This window comes from Protomyctophum bolini (genome assembly GCF_963924005.1).
Source record: "Protomyctophum bolini genome assembly, chromosome: 14".
NCBI lineage: Eukaryota > Metazoa > Chordata > Actinopteri > Myctophiformes > Myctophidae > Protomyctophum > Protomyctophum bolini.
This window is the reverse complement of record NC_137875.1, coordinates 34,500,437-34,518,325: the sequence shown is the minus strand read 5'-3', so window position 1 is coordinate 34,518,325 and position 17,889 is coordinate 34,500,437. Positions and strand designations below refer to the sequence as shown.

General features: G+C 40.5%; 3 protein-coding genes across 9 annotated transcripts in view; 1 reads left to right on the top strand and 2 right to left on the bottom strand.

The window, feature by feature from the left end:
• vps8 (VPS8 subunit of CORVET complex) overlaps positions 1-936 on the bottom strand; it is an 80,007-nt gene extending 79,071 nt beyond the window's left edge. For all 3 annotated transcript variants that reach the window (XR_013965313.1, XM_080782544.1, XM_080782545.1), the window contains exon 1: positions 748-936. Coding sequence is in view for 2 of the 3 variants with exons in the window: in XM_080782544.1 (XP_080638670.1) it covers positions 748-819 (72 nt within the window). In the remaining variant the exon portion in view is untranslated. The remainder of the gene's footprint in view (positions 1-747) is intronic.
• A 1,424-nt stretch (positions 937-2,360) lies between these two features.
• Positions 2,361-7,400, bottom strand: cbr1 (carbonyl reductase 1). Its single transcript, XM_080781731.1, has 7 exons — positions 7,325-7,400; positions 6,442-6,556; positions 5,953-6,122; positions 5,707-5,814; positions 4,155-4,363; positions 3,004-3,057; positions 2,361-2,911 (listed from the first exon to the last, which is right to left on the bottom strand). Exons 2-7 carry the CDS (start codon positions 6,552-6,554, stop codon positions 2,738-2,740), a joined length of 828 nt encoding a protein of 275 aa, XP_080637857.1. The 5' UTR covers positions 6,555-6,556; positions 7,325-7,400; the 3' UTR covers positions 2,361-2,737.
• A 196-nt stretch (positions 7,401-7,596) lies between these two features.
• setd4 (SET domain containing 4) lies at positions 7,597-17,883 on the top strand. 5 transcript variants are annotated; one of them, XM_080781529.1, is made up of 14 exons: positions 7,601-7,681; positions 8,376-8,420; positions 9,865-9,946; positions 10,194-10,289; positions 10,370-10,482; positions 11,185-11,273; positions 11,470-11,706; positions 12,877-12,936; positions 13,629-13,758; positions 14,493-14,667; positions 15,351-15,429; positions 15,648-15,728; positions 16,069-16,192; positions 16,300-17,883. In XM_080781529.1, exons 3-14 carry the CDS (start codon positions 9,871-9,873, stop codon positions 16,471-16,473), a joined length of 1,434 nt encoding a protein of 477 aa, XP_080637655.1. In that variant the 5' UTR covers positions 7,601-7,681; positions 8,376-8,420; positions 9,865-9,870; the 3' UTR covers positions 16,474-17,883. The 5 variants fall into 5 exon arrangements, with proteins under 5 accessions (XP_080637654.1, XP_080637655.1, XP_080637653.1 ...); XM_080781527.1 differs by having other exon boundaries at positions 7,628-7,681; positions 8,309-8,420; XM_080781526.1 differs by having other exon boundaries at positions 7,628-7,681; positions 8,309-8,424.
• The last annotated feature ends 6 nt before the right edge of the window (positions 17,884-17,889 follow it).

The following is a 17,889-nucleotide window of genomic DNA, read 5'->3' as shown; positions in this document are numbered from 1 at the left end:
AGCTGCAGGCTACAAGAGAACGAGTCTTGCTTTTATTGTTATTCTTCCGGTTTGAGAGAAAGTGAGTTCCAGATTGATGGTTCCGGCCTGATGACTACAAAACAATGACTACAACACACAACGTAACGATATTATCCGCTCCCAACCGGATCATACGAAAATGTTGTAACACAGAACACAGGTTATTATATACATTACTTTTTACAGTAATCTCTCTTTGAATTGTTATGGTAGCTAGCAGTCGCAGATAGTAAAAGCTATTACGCAAGTTCATATAATATTTACTCCTACAACATAATGTATAATGTGGTCTGCATATTCTGTATTATTAAGAAAATATTACTTACTTTGTGGCTGCACCATATTAGATATAATTAACCTTAACCTCTAAATCCAATTCTAAATGAAGCTATGCTTTCTACTGGTCATTTCCCAACTGTATGTGTATTGATGCTAGTTTACTAAGATTTTCTACTGCGTAAACACTTCTTACAATACTAGCTATAGTAAATGTTTACCTTGTATTAGCTAACCTTGTATGTACCGTGGACAGGACATACAGTCTGTTGGGTCTGCACCACAGACATTTCACTGCACAAGTACACTTGCATGAGCATGTACAAATAAAGTATTACTCTCGTAGATACGATACGATAGTCTACTCTAAATCTTAGTCTAAACCTGAACCAACTCCAGCTGACAGACAGACATGTCAGGTGAGATGATCCTCCACTCAGACTCACTCACCGCGTCGATCTCCATTAAGTTGAGCTGAGAGGACGCAGACACCAGGCTGCCGGCGTCAGGGGAGTCCGACATCGTCACTTTTGTATCGACCGACTATTTACTGCGAAAATGTATTGGAATATTGCAAATTATGGCAACATACTCCCTTTGTGCAAGGGCTGTTGGTGATTCCAATGTTTGCGGAACTGGCTGTTGGTCACACGGGCTCCCTTTCCGGTGTAGTTCCTGTTCATGCGCAGAAAGCTGAAAACGTCGTAGAAAGCAGGTGGTTTCTATTTACTGTTCAGTGCTTGTATCCGGTCTACAACCCGCCTACTGTATCCTGTCATACTACTATTGATTGATTGATTTATTAACAGTTTGCAGAATTACAGTACATTTCAAGTACAACTCCATACAAAAACTGTTAACAGTGAGTGGACGACACCATAAAGCATTACACTTGTTTACAATATTGCCCACCATTTTCAATCCATCAAAACATTTAGAGACGTACGAATATACACAACTATATAGTCAAAAATAAATCATCATAGGAGGTAAAAAGGGAAAAGAAACATATACAGTGAGGGGAAACAGGGGTGGGTGGGGGATTCAGATTTTATGGGGGCCTTAACACATACGCCAAAATGAAGACAATGAGAATATCATGCAAAAGTTGGTATATTTCCATAATTCCATTCAAAAAGTTTAACTTTCATAGATTATAGATTCAGTGTACACAACGTAAATGATTTGAAGTATTTATTTGTTTATCGTTACACAATTTTGGCTTCCAGCTCATAACCACTAAAACAGATTTATTTTTTATTTTTAATACAAACATTTTTAAATATGGTACTTTCCAAACAGAAATGTCCCTTTGCCCTCGTCTCGTCACGCCTCAATACGCTGTGGCATTGAGGCAATCAGCCTGTGGCATTGCTCGGGAGTTATGGAAGCCCAGGTTTCCTTGATGGTTGCTATCAGCTCTTCTTTATTTTGGGGTCTGGTGCCCCTCATTTTCCTCTGGACAATACCCCATAGATTCTCAATGCACTGTGATGGCATGGGCATCAAACCAGGTTGTGGTGCTTCTGGCGGAAGCTGCAAGATGAAATCTGCATCTCCATACAGATCCTCAGCAGAAGGAATCATGAAGTCCTCTAAAACATTCTGGTAGACTGTTGCGGTTGTGGTGACCTGTGGTAATTGCGGTGACTGACCGCAGTGTCATGATTTGGGGTGCAATGTCCAGTGCAGGTGTTGGTAAATTCTACTTTCTTAAATCCAAGGTCACTGCAACAGTCTACCATGAATGTTAGGGCACTTATGATGTAAATTGTTTGCCAGCCAAGTCTATGGACTTTAAGGTCTGTTACAATTACTTTCTCGTGAAACGCTAGTTTTCCTAGACAGATAAGGAATAATTCAATCGCCACAAAAAGTAGCTTGTGTTAACTGTCACAGTTTGGGAAAGGTTTCCCAATTGCACATAATGAATGTGCCTAAAGCATTGGTATTAGGAAATGTCAAACTCCTGATTATTCAAAACATTACTAAAACAATGACTGCTCTTCCACAGAAATCTAATCCATTTAAGTATAAAATGAGAACACATCTAACAAGGTGAATGACATTCACAGCTCATTTAATTGATTTCAGCAGTTTTCCATATTTAATACAAATATTTTCACACAAAAAAAAGAATTAATATTTTTTTAAAGGTAAAGCCAAGCAGAGAATACAAATGAACTTGGTTGCCATTGTATGAATCTTCATAACATAATACAGTAAAAGTCTGAAGGCAGACAAAATGTTCGCATATATTCTATGTATTATACTGTGATTCCAGCAGTTGCCTTACCTTACCAGATTGCGTTTTATTTATTTGAATTAAGGAATACAATTTTGTTGTGAAACTCATTCTCTGGCAGTGGCATGATTTGGTTCACCAATGCTAAAGGTGAAACATGTACATGTACAGACACATACTCTCATCCCTATCCTATCACCATGGTTGTACTTCTTTGTCAGAGACAAACTTTCCATGGGGCTGTGTGGCTCCTGGGGCCAGTAGGGACAGGTAGACTGGAGTTACAGCGCCCTCGTCTGGTGACTTGGGAGCTTTAGAACCAGCCATGTCTGTTCTCACCCATCCTGGACAACAGGCATTCAAAAGTATCTGTAATATCAAAAATAAAAAATAAATATGAGCGTAAAGTGCAGCGAGAGAATATTTTGTTAGTTAATTTAAAGCTGTATTTCAGGGCTTACCTGGTCACCTGGTCTCTCTTTAGACAGCCGGCGGGCCAGGATCATTGACAGAGCCTGTAAAATGTAAGTAGGCATCTATGGTTTCTTACTCTTACACTTTTATCCCATGATTTTGTAACTCATTTTTTCACCCGGTGCAAAACGTAGTCTTTTGTCTCGCAACCTCTCAGGATTTCCATTTTATTGCAGACAATCTGGCATGCGTAGCCAATCTGGCATGCTTAGCATACATTTCTGAAGCATAATGATGTTTCACAATATTCAAGGCAGCCATTGGATTCCATTAATATCAGTACAGTATGAAAATCTAATTGAAGAGACTTGAATCTTTCTTGAGATAAGGTAATTCAACAATTTATGGTGCCTTTGTTTTTCTGTTGTGCATTTTAAAGAACACAATTCAAACATCCATTACTTCTTAAGTACACACTTATTATATGGTTAGCACTGACTTGGTTGTTCAGTCATTTGAATGCCTTTGGAGAAAATGTGAACCAATATTAATTTTTTTTAAATCACCCCGTGTGAAGTGAGGGGCACTCTTATCATCATGCATCATATACAGCACATTCCGTGCTCAGCCAATCAAATCATCACAAATGTAATTCCGGCCAATCACAATTTGCATCTTCACTCTTCTGTCCTCACTTTTGTTTTCAATGTTTGAGTTTACACAAACACGAAAAGCTGGGCATAGGAGGGGCTAGTGCCCCTCAAAAATAAATCCATTAACTGGAAAATAGTCAATGCATGATACATAATCTGTAGCGAGTGAAATATAATTTAATATGGGAACACATTGACACAAAAAATTTATTCAATTGGTTACAATCTGTACACTCATTTGAATGTTAAATTAAGCCATTAAGACCAGAGGCCGATTATACGGATGCCTTGCCTTCAAAATCAGTAGATCTCACACTTTCAAGATTTTTCAAAAATGTAAAATCAAATAGCAGATGTACAAGCTCGCAGCGCGGCACGAAGAGGCGCGTTGCGAGCTTGAATACATCTGCTATTTTTTTAATAGCCAACGCAAAAATAAAAATAAATGACACAGATGCTTTCCCGGTTTTAATGGCTTAAAAACAGAGTATGTTTCCGTGTACACACCCACCTTTACACTCATTATAATAACCGTTAGATCATACCGTTAGTCCGGTCTTAGACACTCCGTATGCGGTTTCGGGCCAGCCCCCTGCCTTGTGCTCGGCCTTCTTGGTCAGCTGGACAAAGCTCTGCATCATTCCCACCAGCTCGTCCTCCGTCAGGTCCTCACTGCGGAGACGCTCCTGGAGGGCGGGGCTACACTGGTTCAGGGTGCGAGAGCCCACGAAGCTGGAGACGTTCACCACACGACCTATAAAAATGCACGCATTAACACATACATGTCGTCCCAATGGTTGCAGGGACCCCCCCACACGTTACAGTTGCACCGCTCACTTCACACAGGAGTGATTTTCTTTTAATGGTACAGCAAGATGCCAGGATTGTGGCTCTTTTGGACCTGGAACTTTGGGGGGTTAGAGGGGTGGGTGCATAGCGTTAGTCAGACGACCCAATAGTCCGACATTACTAACCCTACCTGCATGTGGAAGCTACGTGTGAGTCTTAACCAGCCACGTATGTCGGACTAACGGGACGTCATACCCCCCTAGAGCAGGGGTTTTCAACTGATTGTGAACCAGGGACCACCACCTTGACTAAGGATCAACCTGGGGACCACTGTTGTGTTGTAATGCAGGGGTTTAACAGGTGGTCCATGGACCACTGGTGGTCCGTGGAGGTATTGCATGTGGTCCGAGACCATGCATTTAGTAATGTAGCAAAGTTTTTTCTTCCACGGAACAGTGCACTAAACGTCTGTGCACTCACTGTTCCGTGGAAGTGCGTCAATGTTATCAGAATTACTGGGAAGTCTGAGGTTAAGAAATTCCACAGAAAAGGCAGTTAGAATCTCAAGAAGTGTACCAACTTGCCTGATTGGGTCATCATTATTAGGAAATGTGCCCATATAATCATGTCATCATGTGCTATATCTTGCACGTATTTGCCATTTTTACTATATATATATTACTATTATTAAAATAGTTCAAATAGCCGATAATAGCCATAATGTATGGATGTAGATCTGCTTCAAGATAGTAAAATATGGAAAAACAAGTTTAGGGAAAAAGGTTATAGGGCCAAGATATGGACCATCGTTTGAGAAACAGACATGAGATGCATTCCATAACAAGTGTTACGAAAGCACTAATCTTAGCCCATATCCCATTACAACACAACAGTGGTCCCCAGGTTGATCCTTAGTCAAGGGGGAGCAGGTCCTTGGTTCACAATCCGTTGAAAACCCCTGTTGTAATGGGATATGGGCTAAGATTAGTGCTTTCGTAACACTTGTAATGGAATGCATCCCATGTCTTATACTGTTTCTCAAACGGACTTAACTGATATACCGTACTGACACATGTGGCCCTATATCTTGGGCCTGCCTTAACCTTTATCCCAAAACTTTTTTCTCTCCATATTTTACTATCTTGAAGCAGATCTACATCCATACATTATGGCTATTATCGGCTATTTGAACTATTTTAATAATAGTAATATATATATAGTATTTGGAGTATAGCGATTTGGAACATAGTACCAATAAAGAAACACATACATAATAACACGGTTGTCATGTTTTGGCCATTGTCATACCTCCGGGTTTGATGAGCGCCATGAAGTGAGTCAACATGTCCCTGGTGGCAAAGAAGTTGGTCTTCAGAGTCACCTCGGCCTGCACGTCAAATGGTTCAGTGGCTGCTCCTACAGATTCAGAAGACCCGATGCAACAAGACAAGACAGGGAATGAGACATTTTCTGTCTTTCCTATTTGACAATTTAATTTCAATTTGGGATCGTAATGCCATTATGAAAGCTAATAATGATGATCAATCATGCAACCTTTAAATGCTATCCCAGCATTGTTGACGAGGACGTCCACTCCTCCATATTTGTCCTTGAAGTACGTGGCTGCAGTGGTAATGCTGTCCAGGTCATTGATGTCCAGCTGGTGAAACATAGACTTGTGTCCCTCTGAGGCCAGAGACTCCACCGCTGCCTGCCCACGCCCACTGGAAACCAAAAACAAGTCTTAATTTGCAGTCTGCATTTTGTCAGAAACATATTTCTCATAAAGAAAACAAATGTGCACGTAGATTCGTGGTTTTATTTCAGCAGAAACATGATTTGTGAAAATTGTGCTAGTGTCAACAAAGAAATCAGGCCCCTGCCTAAATCAATTATTTTACACAATGTAGCCTCATATTTGATTAAATTAAATTAAATTATATATGCAGAGTTAGTGTCTTCTTTTTGGGTATTCAGAATGTGTCAGTGCTCAGTGGAATGTGATGATTACAGAATCATTGTGCCTATATTATTAAATAATACCTGTCTCTGGCAGTGATATACACATCTCCCTGGAACTGCTGACAGAGTGCTCTGACTATGGCCAGGCCAATCCCCTTGTTACTGCCTGTTACCACAGCAACCCTGGTAGACATGGCTGTGAACAGAGAGAGGAGTCTGTTGAAGGAGGAGAAATGAATGATCAAATAAAAATAAAGTTAACGTATAGTGTTGATGGCCCTGTGCTGCTCAATTAACACAAAGATCCAATTGGGAGTAGGAATCCTATGGTAGGAATGACCTGTGTGGTCAATCTAGCATTCAGACGGACCAGTCTCCCAGTCCGACACACCCCTCCAAAAGTGTGTGTAAATTCACCATGACTCAGCAAGTTGCTCACAAATTACAATCATTTATGCTTATCCAGGGCGGGCATCTCATCAACAGATTTTACACTAAAGTCACATAATAATCCTGACTGAGCAGCATTTTAGATCCATGCTACACAGTGCTGTTAAGTAAGTCTCACTTTAATTAATTTATTCTGTGGACAAACTAGTAGCCTACTACCCATTTGATTCACATCAAGTATCATCTCATGTAAATGTGCCAGATTTGGCCAAACTATTTCTATCTGCACTGCAGGTTGAAACGATTACAATTAAACAATTTCAAATTACATTGAATTGGATGAAATAAAGATAATATAGCGTAGCGATAATATGGCTATAGCCACTTGGAAAGTAAGTACATGTTCATCTGCAACTTTGCAAGATAGCTTTCAAACTGTGCTATTACATGATAAAGGCTACTAAAGCTTTGTCTCAAAATGGTCATGCTTATTCAATCCCTATGTTTATTTAAGTCTAGTTAAATAATGCAGACTATTAATATGCAATCGAAAACTATAAATCCCAATCCTTACTTTAGAATAGATCGTGTGCTGCTCGACGGGTGTGTTGTGACTGCATGTAAGTGGTAGCCTGCCCTGCTCTGCTCTGGTGGGTGAAAAACCTCCTTTTGTGAAAAACTGGGGAAAAGCGAAAGCAATGATCGTACGTTGGCGTCACGCGCGGATCTACAAGCCCACAACTCGTCGAGGCCGCGACGCGTTGTGGGCTTATAGATCTGCTGTTTTCCGGGCAAAAGAGAAGGAAAATTCCGCGCACTGCGCAATGGGGCTGCTGCGCATACCCGGAAAAACACATGGCCCACATGCACATGGCTATGCATGGCTAAAGCAGAGATATGAAGCAGTGGGAGTGGGCACAGGACTAAAAAGGTAACAAACATACAGTTACAGTCACAGACAGTATAATTTATTATGTTGATGATTAACCTCTATGTTGACATTAGCACAATATACCCTAGTGAGTTATGGATTATGTTTAGTGCAGGCTGGAATGACCAAACTAATCAGCTGTTGTTTATCAACACTGCCACTCAATGTCAGAATATTATTAAATATTATTTATTCTTCATTGCATTTTCAGCTAGAACCTGCATGGGAATATATTTCAGAACACAGAACATCACTTAACTGTAATGCAGCTGTAGATTAGAAGACCAGAATCGATTTCTGACGGGATTCGAACTTGTCAGCGTCTCAGCATAAATTCACCTGTCTGGAGCATAGTCCAGTGTGCCATTCTATCGAATATTTAATAGTTAATACCTGTCAAAAAGCCCTAGCAGACTTTGAGACCTTACCTGTATCTTCATAATATTAAGGATATTTTCTCATATTGTTAGATACCATGCAGCCACGGTTCACCCTCAGACATGAAATCTCCAATAGTTATACTCAAAATGTTGTCAATGTATCAAGGTAATGAATGGTGTATTGGTGTAAAAAAAACTTGTTAGACCGACAGTGTATACAGTACTTGATTTTGTCAATATTGCACAGGTGACCAGCTGAGCAGCAGCCTTTTCTATGGGAGTGAAGTCCTTATTGCCCAAATGTTTTCATGCAGATGTATCAACCAGATCCTTCTGCAGATGACAACTGTCTCTGAAAAGTAAGTAAGTACAGAGAGTTCACGAGTACTAGTAGACATTGCTGTCTTCTCGTCCTCCCGTCACCTTCTAAGTATTGTGACAGATTTATGAGGCTGACGAGTGACGATGTCTTATTACCACTTTCAACACGGCATCCCTTATTTTGGCATGTAGTAAAAAATAAAAAGCAAGTCTCTTGCACACCTAAAGGCGATAGGAGGCATAGGAGACCAAACAAGGGTCCGTTCCAACCCACTGAAAAAGGAAAAAAACTCCTGCACAGTGTCTTCAAATGCAGTTAAAATGGCTTTATTGGAAAATTGCAACGTTTCATCAGGCTATCTTTATGAACCAAACAGAGAAAGACCATCTTTTGTACTTTGTAGGCTGTCTAACCTAAGACCGCCTAGCTAAGGCATGTCATGTAAAGTAGAATACAAATATGTTTTTCTAAAAATTGCAAAAATAGCAGATCTACAAGCTCAACCATCACATAGCGATACGTGTTCATTCGTTTGCAGGTTCTCTTTTTAGCATGTAATTGTATTTATTGCGACCAAAGGTTGCAGTTAACTATGGAATTGTGCGTTTTTTTGGCCGTCAGTCTATCACTCAAACTCCCTATATATGGGGGAAAGCCCCCATATATTGTGCCCAGGTCTCGTGACATCACTATGACATCATCAGGGATGATAGTAAATCAAGGATCATAGTAATTGCGACCTGCTGTCGTAATTAAGCCCATATATGGAGATCCCTGATGTCATCAATATTAGTATATGGATATATGTCAGAAACTGTTCTGACATTCCTTATTGTGATCCTTCCCCATCCATCCTTCCTCTTCGATGTCTCCCTTTTGACTGATACCTGTCCATTTAAACTCTAGACGGGCCTGCCCCAAAGTTACTTGTGCAGCCGCGCCCGGCAACCGGCGAAAACTAGAGTTCTCAACAGGCCTGAAAATTAAGTCCCGGCCCTACCTGGGCCCTCATCAAACCCTATACACTCAAGAGTCAAGACACTGCCCCCGCTGCCACCCTTAGATCTCCATATATAGAGCTGACCTGTTCTGACATTCTATATGTTGATCTGACCTCATCAAACCCTGTACACTCAAGACACGCTCCATATATGGCCAGTGCACGGAACTGCATGCGACCTCGCCCTTTAGGGTGTCTTACTGGTTAATGTCACCACCAGTAATTTAAACACCAAACCCTCTTTTGGTGTTTTACCCCTTCAGGACGGGAACCCCTTTTGGGGTTCTTGTTATGTACAGTATATTAACAGCATAACATTATTGTCATTTTTCAATGAATATTAGATTGTTTCCCCGAAAACGTAGTTCTGGATTTAGAAGGTTTGTACTTTATGTCTTGACTTGAACTTTCTTCCAGAAGATATACTGTAAACATGTTAAATGATTGATTCGCTTGATTAATATCACTGATTAACACACAGAACGTTATGAAGAAGTGTGGCTGTCGTACTGGACGAGCCACGAGGAAGAGGCGAAGGAAGAAAAAGAGCTCCTTCCAGTCAGGTAGTGTTTTTTTTACCTTATTTTTTCTACTAGGTAATTCCTTAATGTATTGTCTTGGTGTTGTGTCATGATGAGTTATGTTGTTTTGTGCTATATGGTTATGTGTTGGGTTTTTTTAACAGACTGTGAAGAGAAATCACTTCAGGGACAATAAAGATTATTATTATTATTATTATTATTATTATTATTATCCTTTATTGCAAACTTTCCTTCGTCCTTATATACCATTCTTTCTCTCCCTTTCCAGTCTCCTTGTGCCATCAACCCCAGTATGTTTCTTTAATGAAGTTTCTCCACCAGCGTGGATTCACCTCAATTCTGCTGCAGCCAAGCTACTTCTCTGGTAGATTTCTGGTATTCTCTAGTGAACATCCTCTTTCATATTGTGTGTGCGTGCATTGACCAATGTCTTTTTTTTCATAGACATTACACAGCCATCTTATTTTGTGTGCACTGATCTGATCTGTGGATCATCAGTTTGTTTACCTATATTTCCAGATACAGGCAGAGGGCTGCAGGCCCAGAAGACAATAAAGGTAAATCGACTGAACATTCATTGTGCTATTGAGTAAGCATGATTTACTGTTCACAAAATAATATTTTCTGAAGTTGGACGCAGGCCATGATTCCATAAAAAAACTCCATCTGAGTGGAACAATGTTCTGTTTTCACTCTTATTACCTCTCTTGGCCGCTTCATGTTCTGCTGTTAATACTGCTTGTATTTACGTCTATTTCTAACTTTGATACAGGTCATAGTACTGTTTTCTCCATTACCGGTACTTTTTGTTTAAAATTAGTTGAGGGCTGTGGGTGTGGATGGGAGATGGTGCCTTGTGTATTAGTATGTATTTTCTTTTACATATGGTGCCTTGTGTATTGTGTATTAGTATGTATTTTTTTACATATGTGTATTTGTATACAAATAAATTGTGTATTTGTATTGTATGTATGGACCCCCTCTAAAATGAGATGCTGCATCTCAAGGGGCTATCCTCTCAATACATTCTGACCAAATTTAGATAATGGGGTATTGAAGTTGTCAAATTTTAAGACGGCACATTGTTGCATGCTGTTCATCGCACATATTCTATCCTTTCATGAATACTGAAAACTAAAATAATCACGGTTGATTGTCTGGGGAAGGGTTTGACCATCTTGTGGAAAAAATAGTTATTTGAAAGAATGAATCAAACAACTTTGAGTATCTTGAAACATCACTCTCTCTTCTTCTGTCAGCCCGGCAAGATGTTAATCTCTCTTCCACTGTCATGCCTCCTCACAACCTCAACTGTTCTGAAGAGCTACCTTGGACATTACATCAAGAGGTAGTAACTCCCACAAACAGTGATGCCTTCTTGTAACCACACATTCAGAACTGCTAGAAATGTGATCACGCTCTTACTCTTTAAAACCTCCCCCACCTATTGTCGGCTATACTCTTTGAGGAAAGATAATGAATCTCAAACAAGCCTGTAGAAAAACATGCATACATCCACATACATTCTGCCTTTTCATTCACAGCTGGAAGCCCCGTCTCTCTCCACTATTATCTCTCTGTGTCTTCCTTGTGTGTGAGCGACACAGAGGAGATCATTCTGAATGGCTCCCATACATCGGCGTCCTGCCCACCACTTACACATGCCCTGCTTATTTCCCTGATGACGTTATGGCTCTTCTGCCGACCAGTGTGAGGAAACAAGCTATTGAGCAGAGGGAAGCGGTGTTAGAAATTCATTCTTCAAATCAGGATTTTTTCAGGTGGGTCTGGTCAAGCAAAGCCAGTTAACAGTTGAATACACAAGAGGGAGTGCTATACTGTGTGTAGAGACCTTTTGTCCTTGTGGTGTTTGATTGAGAGTACCTTTTTCCACTGACTGGCTTTGTACAGCAAACATGACCAAAAAAGGGAAATGAGGAATGTCCAGACGAAAAGTTAAAGTTTAACTCAAAAGGGTTTATTCCATCCAAGTTGAAAACAAAATACAAATACTTTTAGAATAGAAACTGTAAATTAGAATAGAAGGAGGTATACAGTAGGAGCAACAAAAACCAGATGAAAAAGCTGTGAACCTCCAATCAACTACACTTGGCCCTCTGATGGCCAGGTTCTTATGTCCCCTCTACCATGTCTGTAGAGGGCGACAAAGCACACTAACAGGGATGTTAGACATGGCTCATACAGTACATGATGTGAATGATGGCCTATTTTATATATATATATATATATATATATATATATATATATATATATATATATATTATATTGTAGATCGGCTCCTACACTGTGACACATCAGCACTGGTAGAAAGCCAAGTGCCATAGATTAGCATTCCATTGCCATTATCACAGTATAGCACAACCTGCATGGGTGTATTATTGTGATTTGTACCACGAGCCGATGAATATTTATGATAGGATGTCATAACGTATTAGTTTAGTAGGATACATTGTCGATTTGGCTCAATTGAGTTTCAAGGTTGTTGAAAATAGTCGATCAACTTTGAGTTCGGGTTGCACAGTGGTAAAGTGCCTGTCCACCACATCTGTGGTTGTGGGTTAAAATCCATGTGGTGCATCCGGCTTTGTCGAGCGTCTATGTATGCAAACACAATTGGCCTGTGTTCGGGGGAGGGTGATAATTGTCACATACTCCTACGGGATGTGGTTGGCACCTGTCAGCAAGGGAGTGTTGGGCTGAAGGAGTAGGACAACTAGGACTATGTCTATAATGTCCTGGTGTGCCAAAACGGAATAAATGGAATGAATGTAGTATAAAAGTCATCCTGGCGACCTGGCCTATCAATAATTATTATTCAAACTCCCTATCAATGAATCAAACTTGATACGTTTCTGTGTACAATGAGTGCATCAAACTGGTCCTGCATCAGTTAATTCTAATCTCTATTATGTTCTGATTGGCTAATACAGATCCCTACAGCCAATCCTGAGCAAACCTGCAGGGGAGGTGTTAACGTATGAAGCTTTGAGGTGAGAAGAGAACTATGAACACACTCTGTGTGCCCAAACAGTAGCATCAATATGCTGCCTAGAGCAGGCGTCTCTTCAGGCTTTTTGAACAGCTATGAACAGCTGGTGGATTGAAATGGTGCTCGACTGGTGCGCGGCTGCTACTTGACGCGTCGGCAAAAAAACGAAAATGCTTTGCCGACATGTCAAGTTGCAGCCACACGTGAGCGTCATTTCCATCCACTAGCCTTTTTAAAACCCGGAAGAGACGCCTGCTCTAGGCGGCATCTTGCCGCCTCTTGACGCTTAGTCAGTGTTTGGGTACACTGTCTCACATCCACACAGAATAGTATTATATCCAGATTCCATAGTGATGTCATACAACCATGTACAACCTGTATCCAACTGGAGTTATTCCCAAGTCCTCCACACATACATCTTTAGTTTCTACACAATAAAGACTTTTCTCTATGCAATGCATCATGTATAAGTTGTTGAGAATCACTGAAGTAATGAGTAGATGTGTTGAGTCTGTGTCTCTCTCTCATTAGATGTGTTGAGCCTGTCTCTCTCTCTCTCTCTCTCTCTCTCTCTCTCTCTCTCTCTCTCTCTAATTAGATGTGTTGAGTCTGTCTCTCTCTCATTAGATGTGTTGAGTCTGTGTGTCTCTCTCTCTCATTAGATTTGTTGAGTCTGTGTCTCTCTCTCATTAGGTGGGCATGGTGCAGCGTCAACACACGCTCTGTCTTCATGTCCCACCCACCCAACCCCTTCCTGTCTGGAGAGGATGTTTATGCTCTGGCTCCCTTCCTGGACCTGCTCAACCACCGGCCTGACATACAGGTTCATATCACCGTATACACCGTAACCACCGTAACCACCGGCCTGACATACAGGTTCATATCACCGTACACAAACCTATTAGTTACCTGACATACAGGTTCATATCACCGTACACAAACCTATTAGTTACCTGACATACAGGTTCATATCACCGCACACAAACCTATTAGTTACCTGACATACAGGTTCATATCACCGTACACAAACCTATTAGTTACCTGACATACAGGTTCATATCACCGTACACAAACCTATTAGTTACCTGACATACAGGTTCATATCACCGTACACAAACCTATTAGTTACCTGACATACAGGTTCATATCACCGTACACAAACTTATTAGATGTTAACCCATTTAGATCAGATTCTAAAAATGTCTTCTACATCCTGACAGTTTTCTGAAAAAGCTATGCTTCTATGTCAGTCGTTCTTCGATTTTTGAAAAATAGCAGACCTACAATAGCAGACCTACAAGCTTGTAGCACGCCACTCGGTGGCGCGCTATGAGCTTGTAGATCTGCTATTTTTCAATAGCTAAAGCATAACATAATGCTAACACCAAAAGAGGTTCCTGCCCAAAATAGGCTTTATAAATAACTGACGCTGGTGACAATTACATTGTTTCTAACAGCTGATGCAGATGTAACTTGTAGCAAGTGAAAGCAAGTTATTTGTGTATACTGTATTATATGTGTGTATGTATTATATGTTCTGTGTGTATATTTGTCCAGGTGTCAGCAGGTTTCAATCACGCATCAGGATGTTATGAGATCAGCAGTGCTATCGGGGTGCAGTGCTACCAACAGGCCTTCATCAACTATGGCTCCCATGACAACCAGCGCCTGTTACTGGAGTATGGCTTCGTCGCCTCCGGCAATCCTCACAGTGTTGTCTATGTGGACACAGGTGACATGCTGCAGTCAGTCAACAAATCCATCGTGGCATGTGGACAATCCATCAGGATGCCACCTGCAATGTTGTCAAACACTTTGAAGCTGTTGCATGGCAGGGAATTTGAGTCTGACTAAGGCCTGAACTCGCGTGCACAACAGATTGATGTACAGTATAGCTGATGCATGAGACTTATTGACTGATGCAAGCTCGCAATGCATTTCCAATGGGAGTCACATGGTTTGACACAACATTTTTGTTGTATGAGAGGGATGGGTGCAGTCGAAACACAGCCGAAAGCCGTACAACAAAAATGTTGTGTCAAACCATGTGACTTCCATTGGAAATACATTGACACTTACCCTTTGTTTACATCTAGAATGCATCTAGCATGCATCAATGTTGTATGCTAGATCGAAAGGTGTGAGTTAAGCCTCAAGCCTATTATGTTGTTTTTCGCTTGATAAATTGGACTCAAGGCTGGGCAATTATGAACCAAGTCTGTTGATTGTTTTTGTTCAAAGGGTGTGTCCAGACTGTATGTCAGAATCTTGAATCTTAATTGTATTACAAAGTGTGTTTTCATGCAAGGAATATAACTGGTTGCTGTTTATTGTCACACAATACTACAGTAAAAGGTTAAGAAAGATAAATCTACTGTAAAAATACATAAAAAGTCTTCCTATTTGGTTCTCCAGGGGTTCTCTGTGAGGTTGTAAGAGGTGACAGAAGTTTGGAGCAGAAGATGAAGTTCCTGCAAGAGAACAACTTCATACAGTAAGATCAGCTTTCTACACTAGACCCTACAGTACGTAGAACTTTACACACCAAACCAAACACATTTGGCTTTGGTTGACTGCATAACTTCTGTTGTTTACTGTTAACACTGTCTTAATGCCACCTACGGAAGAACACAGGGTTGCATTTGACATAGATTCAATGATCCCAGATTCCCATGGAATGGCTCAAACTTTTCCCTTCTCTTTTTCTATCAGTAACCTAACAGTGTCCAGTGAAGGTCCCAGTTGGAGGTTGATGACGGCTCTCAGAATTTTGGCACTGCCTCAGACACTATAGTAAGATAATTTCGCTCACATACATTATATAGTTATATTTAGTGTTTAAGGGCCAGATTTACCTGCTCATTCTGTAAAAAGTGAACCTCTCTAGATGTGCTTATCATTCAGTGTTCTATTTATTTTCCATCTTCTGGATATTGTATTGATTTCACTGTGTGGGCACTGGGCAGGACCACAATGGAAACCCACATAGGGATTTAAGTGTTATCCTTTTAGCATCATTGTAAAATCATACCACTACTATTTGCAAACTGATAATAAACTAATCAATCAATCAAAATGTGTCTTTATAAGACAGTAATTATGGCTTGGTCTATTTCTGTGTGTATCTGTGAAGTCCCCAGTGGAAGTCTGTGTTACTTGGTCAACCATTGACTGAGGAGAGAGAGCAGTGGTGCATCCAGACTGCTTGGACTCTGTGTCAACACTTACTGCTGGACACACACACAGTATTAGATAAGGTAAGTAGTAAGCACCTTTATCCACACACAAAAACCTCTGCCTATCCCATCCAATAAGGCTTTAAGAATGTTTGAGTGAGCCTCAATATATTTGTGTGCGCATGTAGATTTCCCATCTCTACAAGCAGTGTGCTGTACCAATCAGAGAACAGCTGGATGTGGTCAGATCCATCAGAGAAGAAGAGATATGTATTCTGGGAAGGTGTTTGGAGCTGCTTCAAGGCATGCAGAGACAGCCATTGTCATCTCAACCTGAAGACACAACACTGACTACAGTATAGATAGGGATATCCGACAGAAAATGTGGACTGTCTCTTGTGTATTTGTTTATCCAACTGCCATGTCAACATGGTTTTGCATCTGGTATGAATAGAAAGCGCTCCAGTATGAAGGACTTCCTGGAATGCTAGTTGAAACTAAGTGCGACAGACTGTTGCACAGCAGGGCTACACCTTTTCAGCAATGACCCAGAAACATATCCATGCTGGTCATGACCCAACCCAAGAAGTATTTATTGTTTGACTGCTGATAACAGCAACGCTTTTAATAATTAATAGCTAAAGAAAGGGATAAAGCATATGTGCACCAAAAAAAAGCCAGTTTTTGCAGTGCATTCAGGACAGACGAGCAACATGTTGCTAAATGCCAAGCTTTAAGACACATCAAACCCTGCTCTTAAATCTTTCATATTCAATCCATATAAATGCATCAATTAAATGTATTGCCGTATTGTCTTCCCATGTACCGGTAGCTAGCAAAGTTTATATATCAGTGTCATAGTGTCAAATATGACATGTTCCCTTGAGAGCTGTCTGCTCCCAAAATCCTACGAACACATCAAATCACAGGAAGAATACATGTTACTGCCTTGTAATGCTTTCTAAACTTGATATATACTGTAGTTAAAATATTTTTTATATATATATTTGTCATATTGAACTATAAAACTTGTTAAACTAAATCCCTGTTACTGTTCAGTTTGTCTAGCAAAGGTGTGGGAGTTTCACTGGAGGTTGTAACTAATTATGTTTGTAAGTTGCCAAGATATGCCATCCCACACAAATGGTCCCCTAATTGCCTCCTAGTCTCCCTGCCCCATTCACTTAAACATCAAAACCTACCTCTGGCTTCCTAAAGGGGCGAGCACCTATGCCACAGGTACAGGAAATTCAATCGAAGATGGCTAGTCTTGATTTCCTATTGCAGTGGTTCTCAAAGTGGGTTCCTTTAGGGGGGTGTCTAAATTGACCCATACATCACCTAACGGGTCCATTTGTATACTGTCTGAGTTAAGGGGAGACATTGAAATGTAAAGGTTTGATTAACACTACTATATTGTATTGTCTTTGCCATAAACTGCCATAAAGCATGTTGTGCTCCCTGCTAAACAGGCACCCTGACAAACCAGTAGGAGGAGCTAGTGCAGCCCGGTTGGCTTACCACCTGTGATAATACTTAATGTGTTTGATGGAGCTCCAAATAGCTACTATTAAACCATTAAGACCTGAAGCAGATTCTTAAGCCTTCCAAAACAGTAGTTCTCACACTTTCAGGATTAAAACAAAAGTTCAATAGCAGATCTACAAGCTTGCGGTGTGAAATGACACGCTGTGAGCTTTGTATATCTGCTATTTTTGAATGGCACGATGTTTTCCCGGTTTTAATAGTTTAATTTCTGATAAATGGAAAGATTTTAA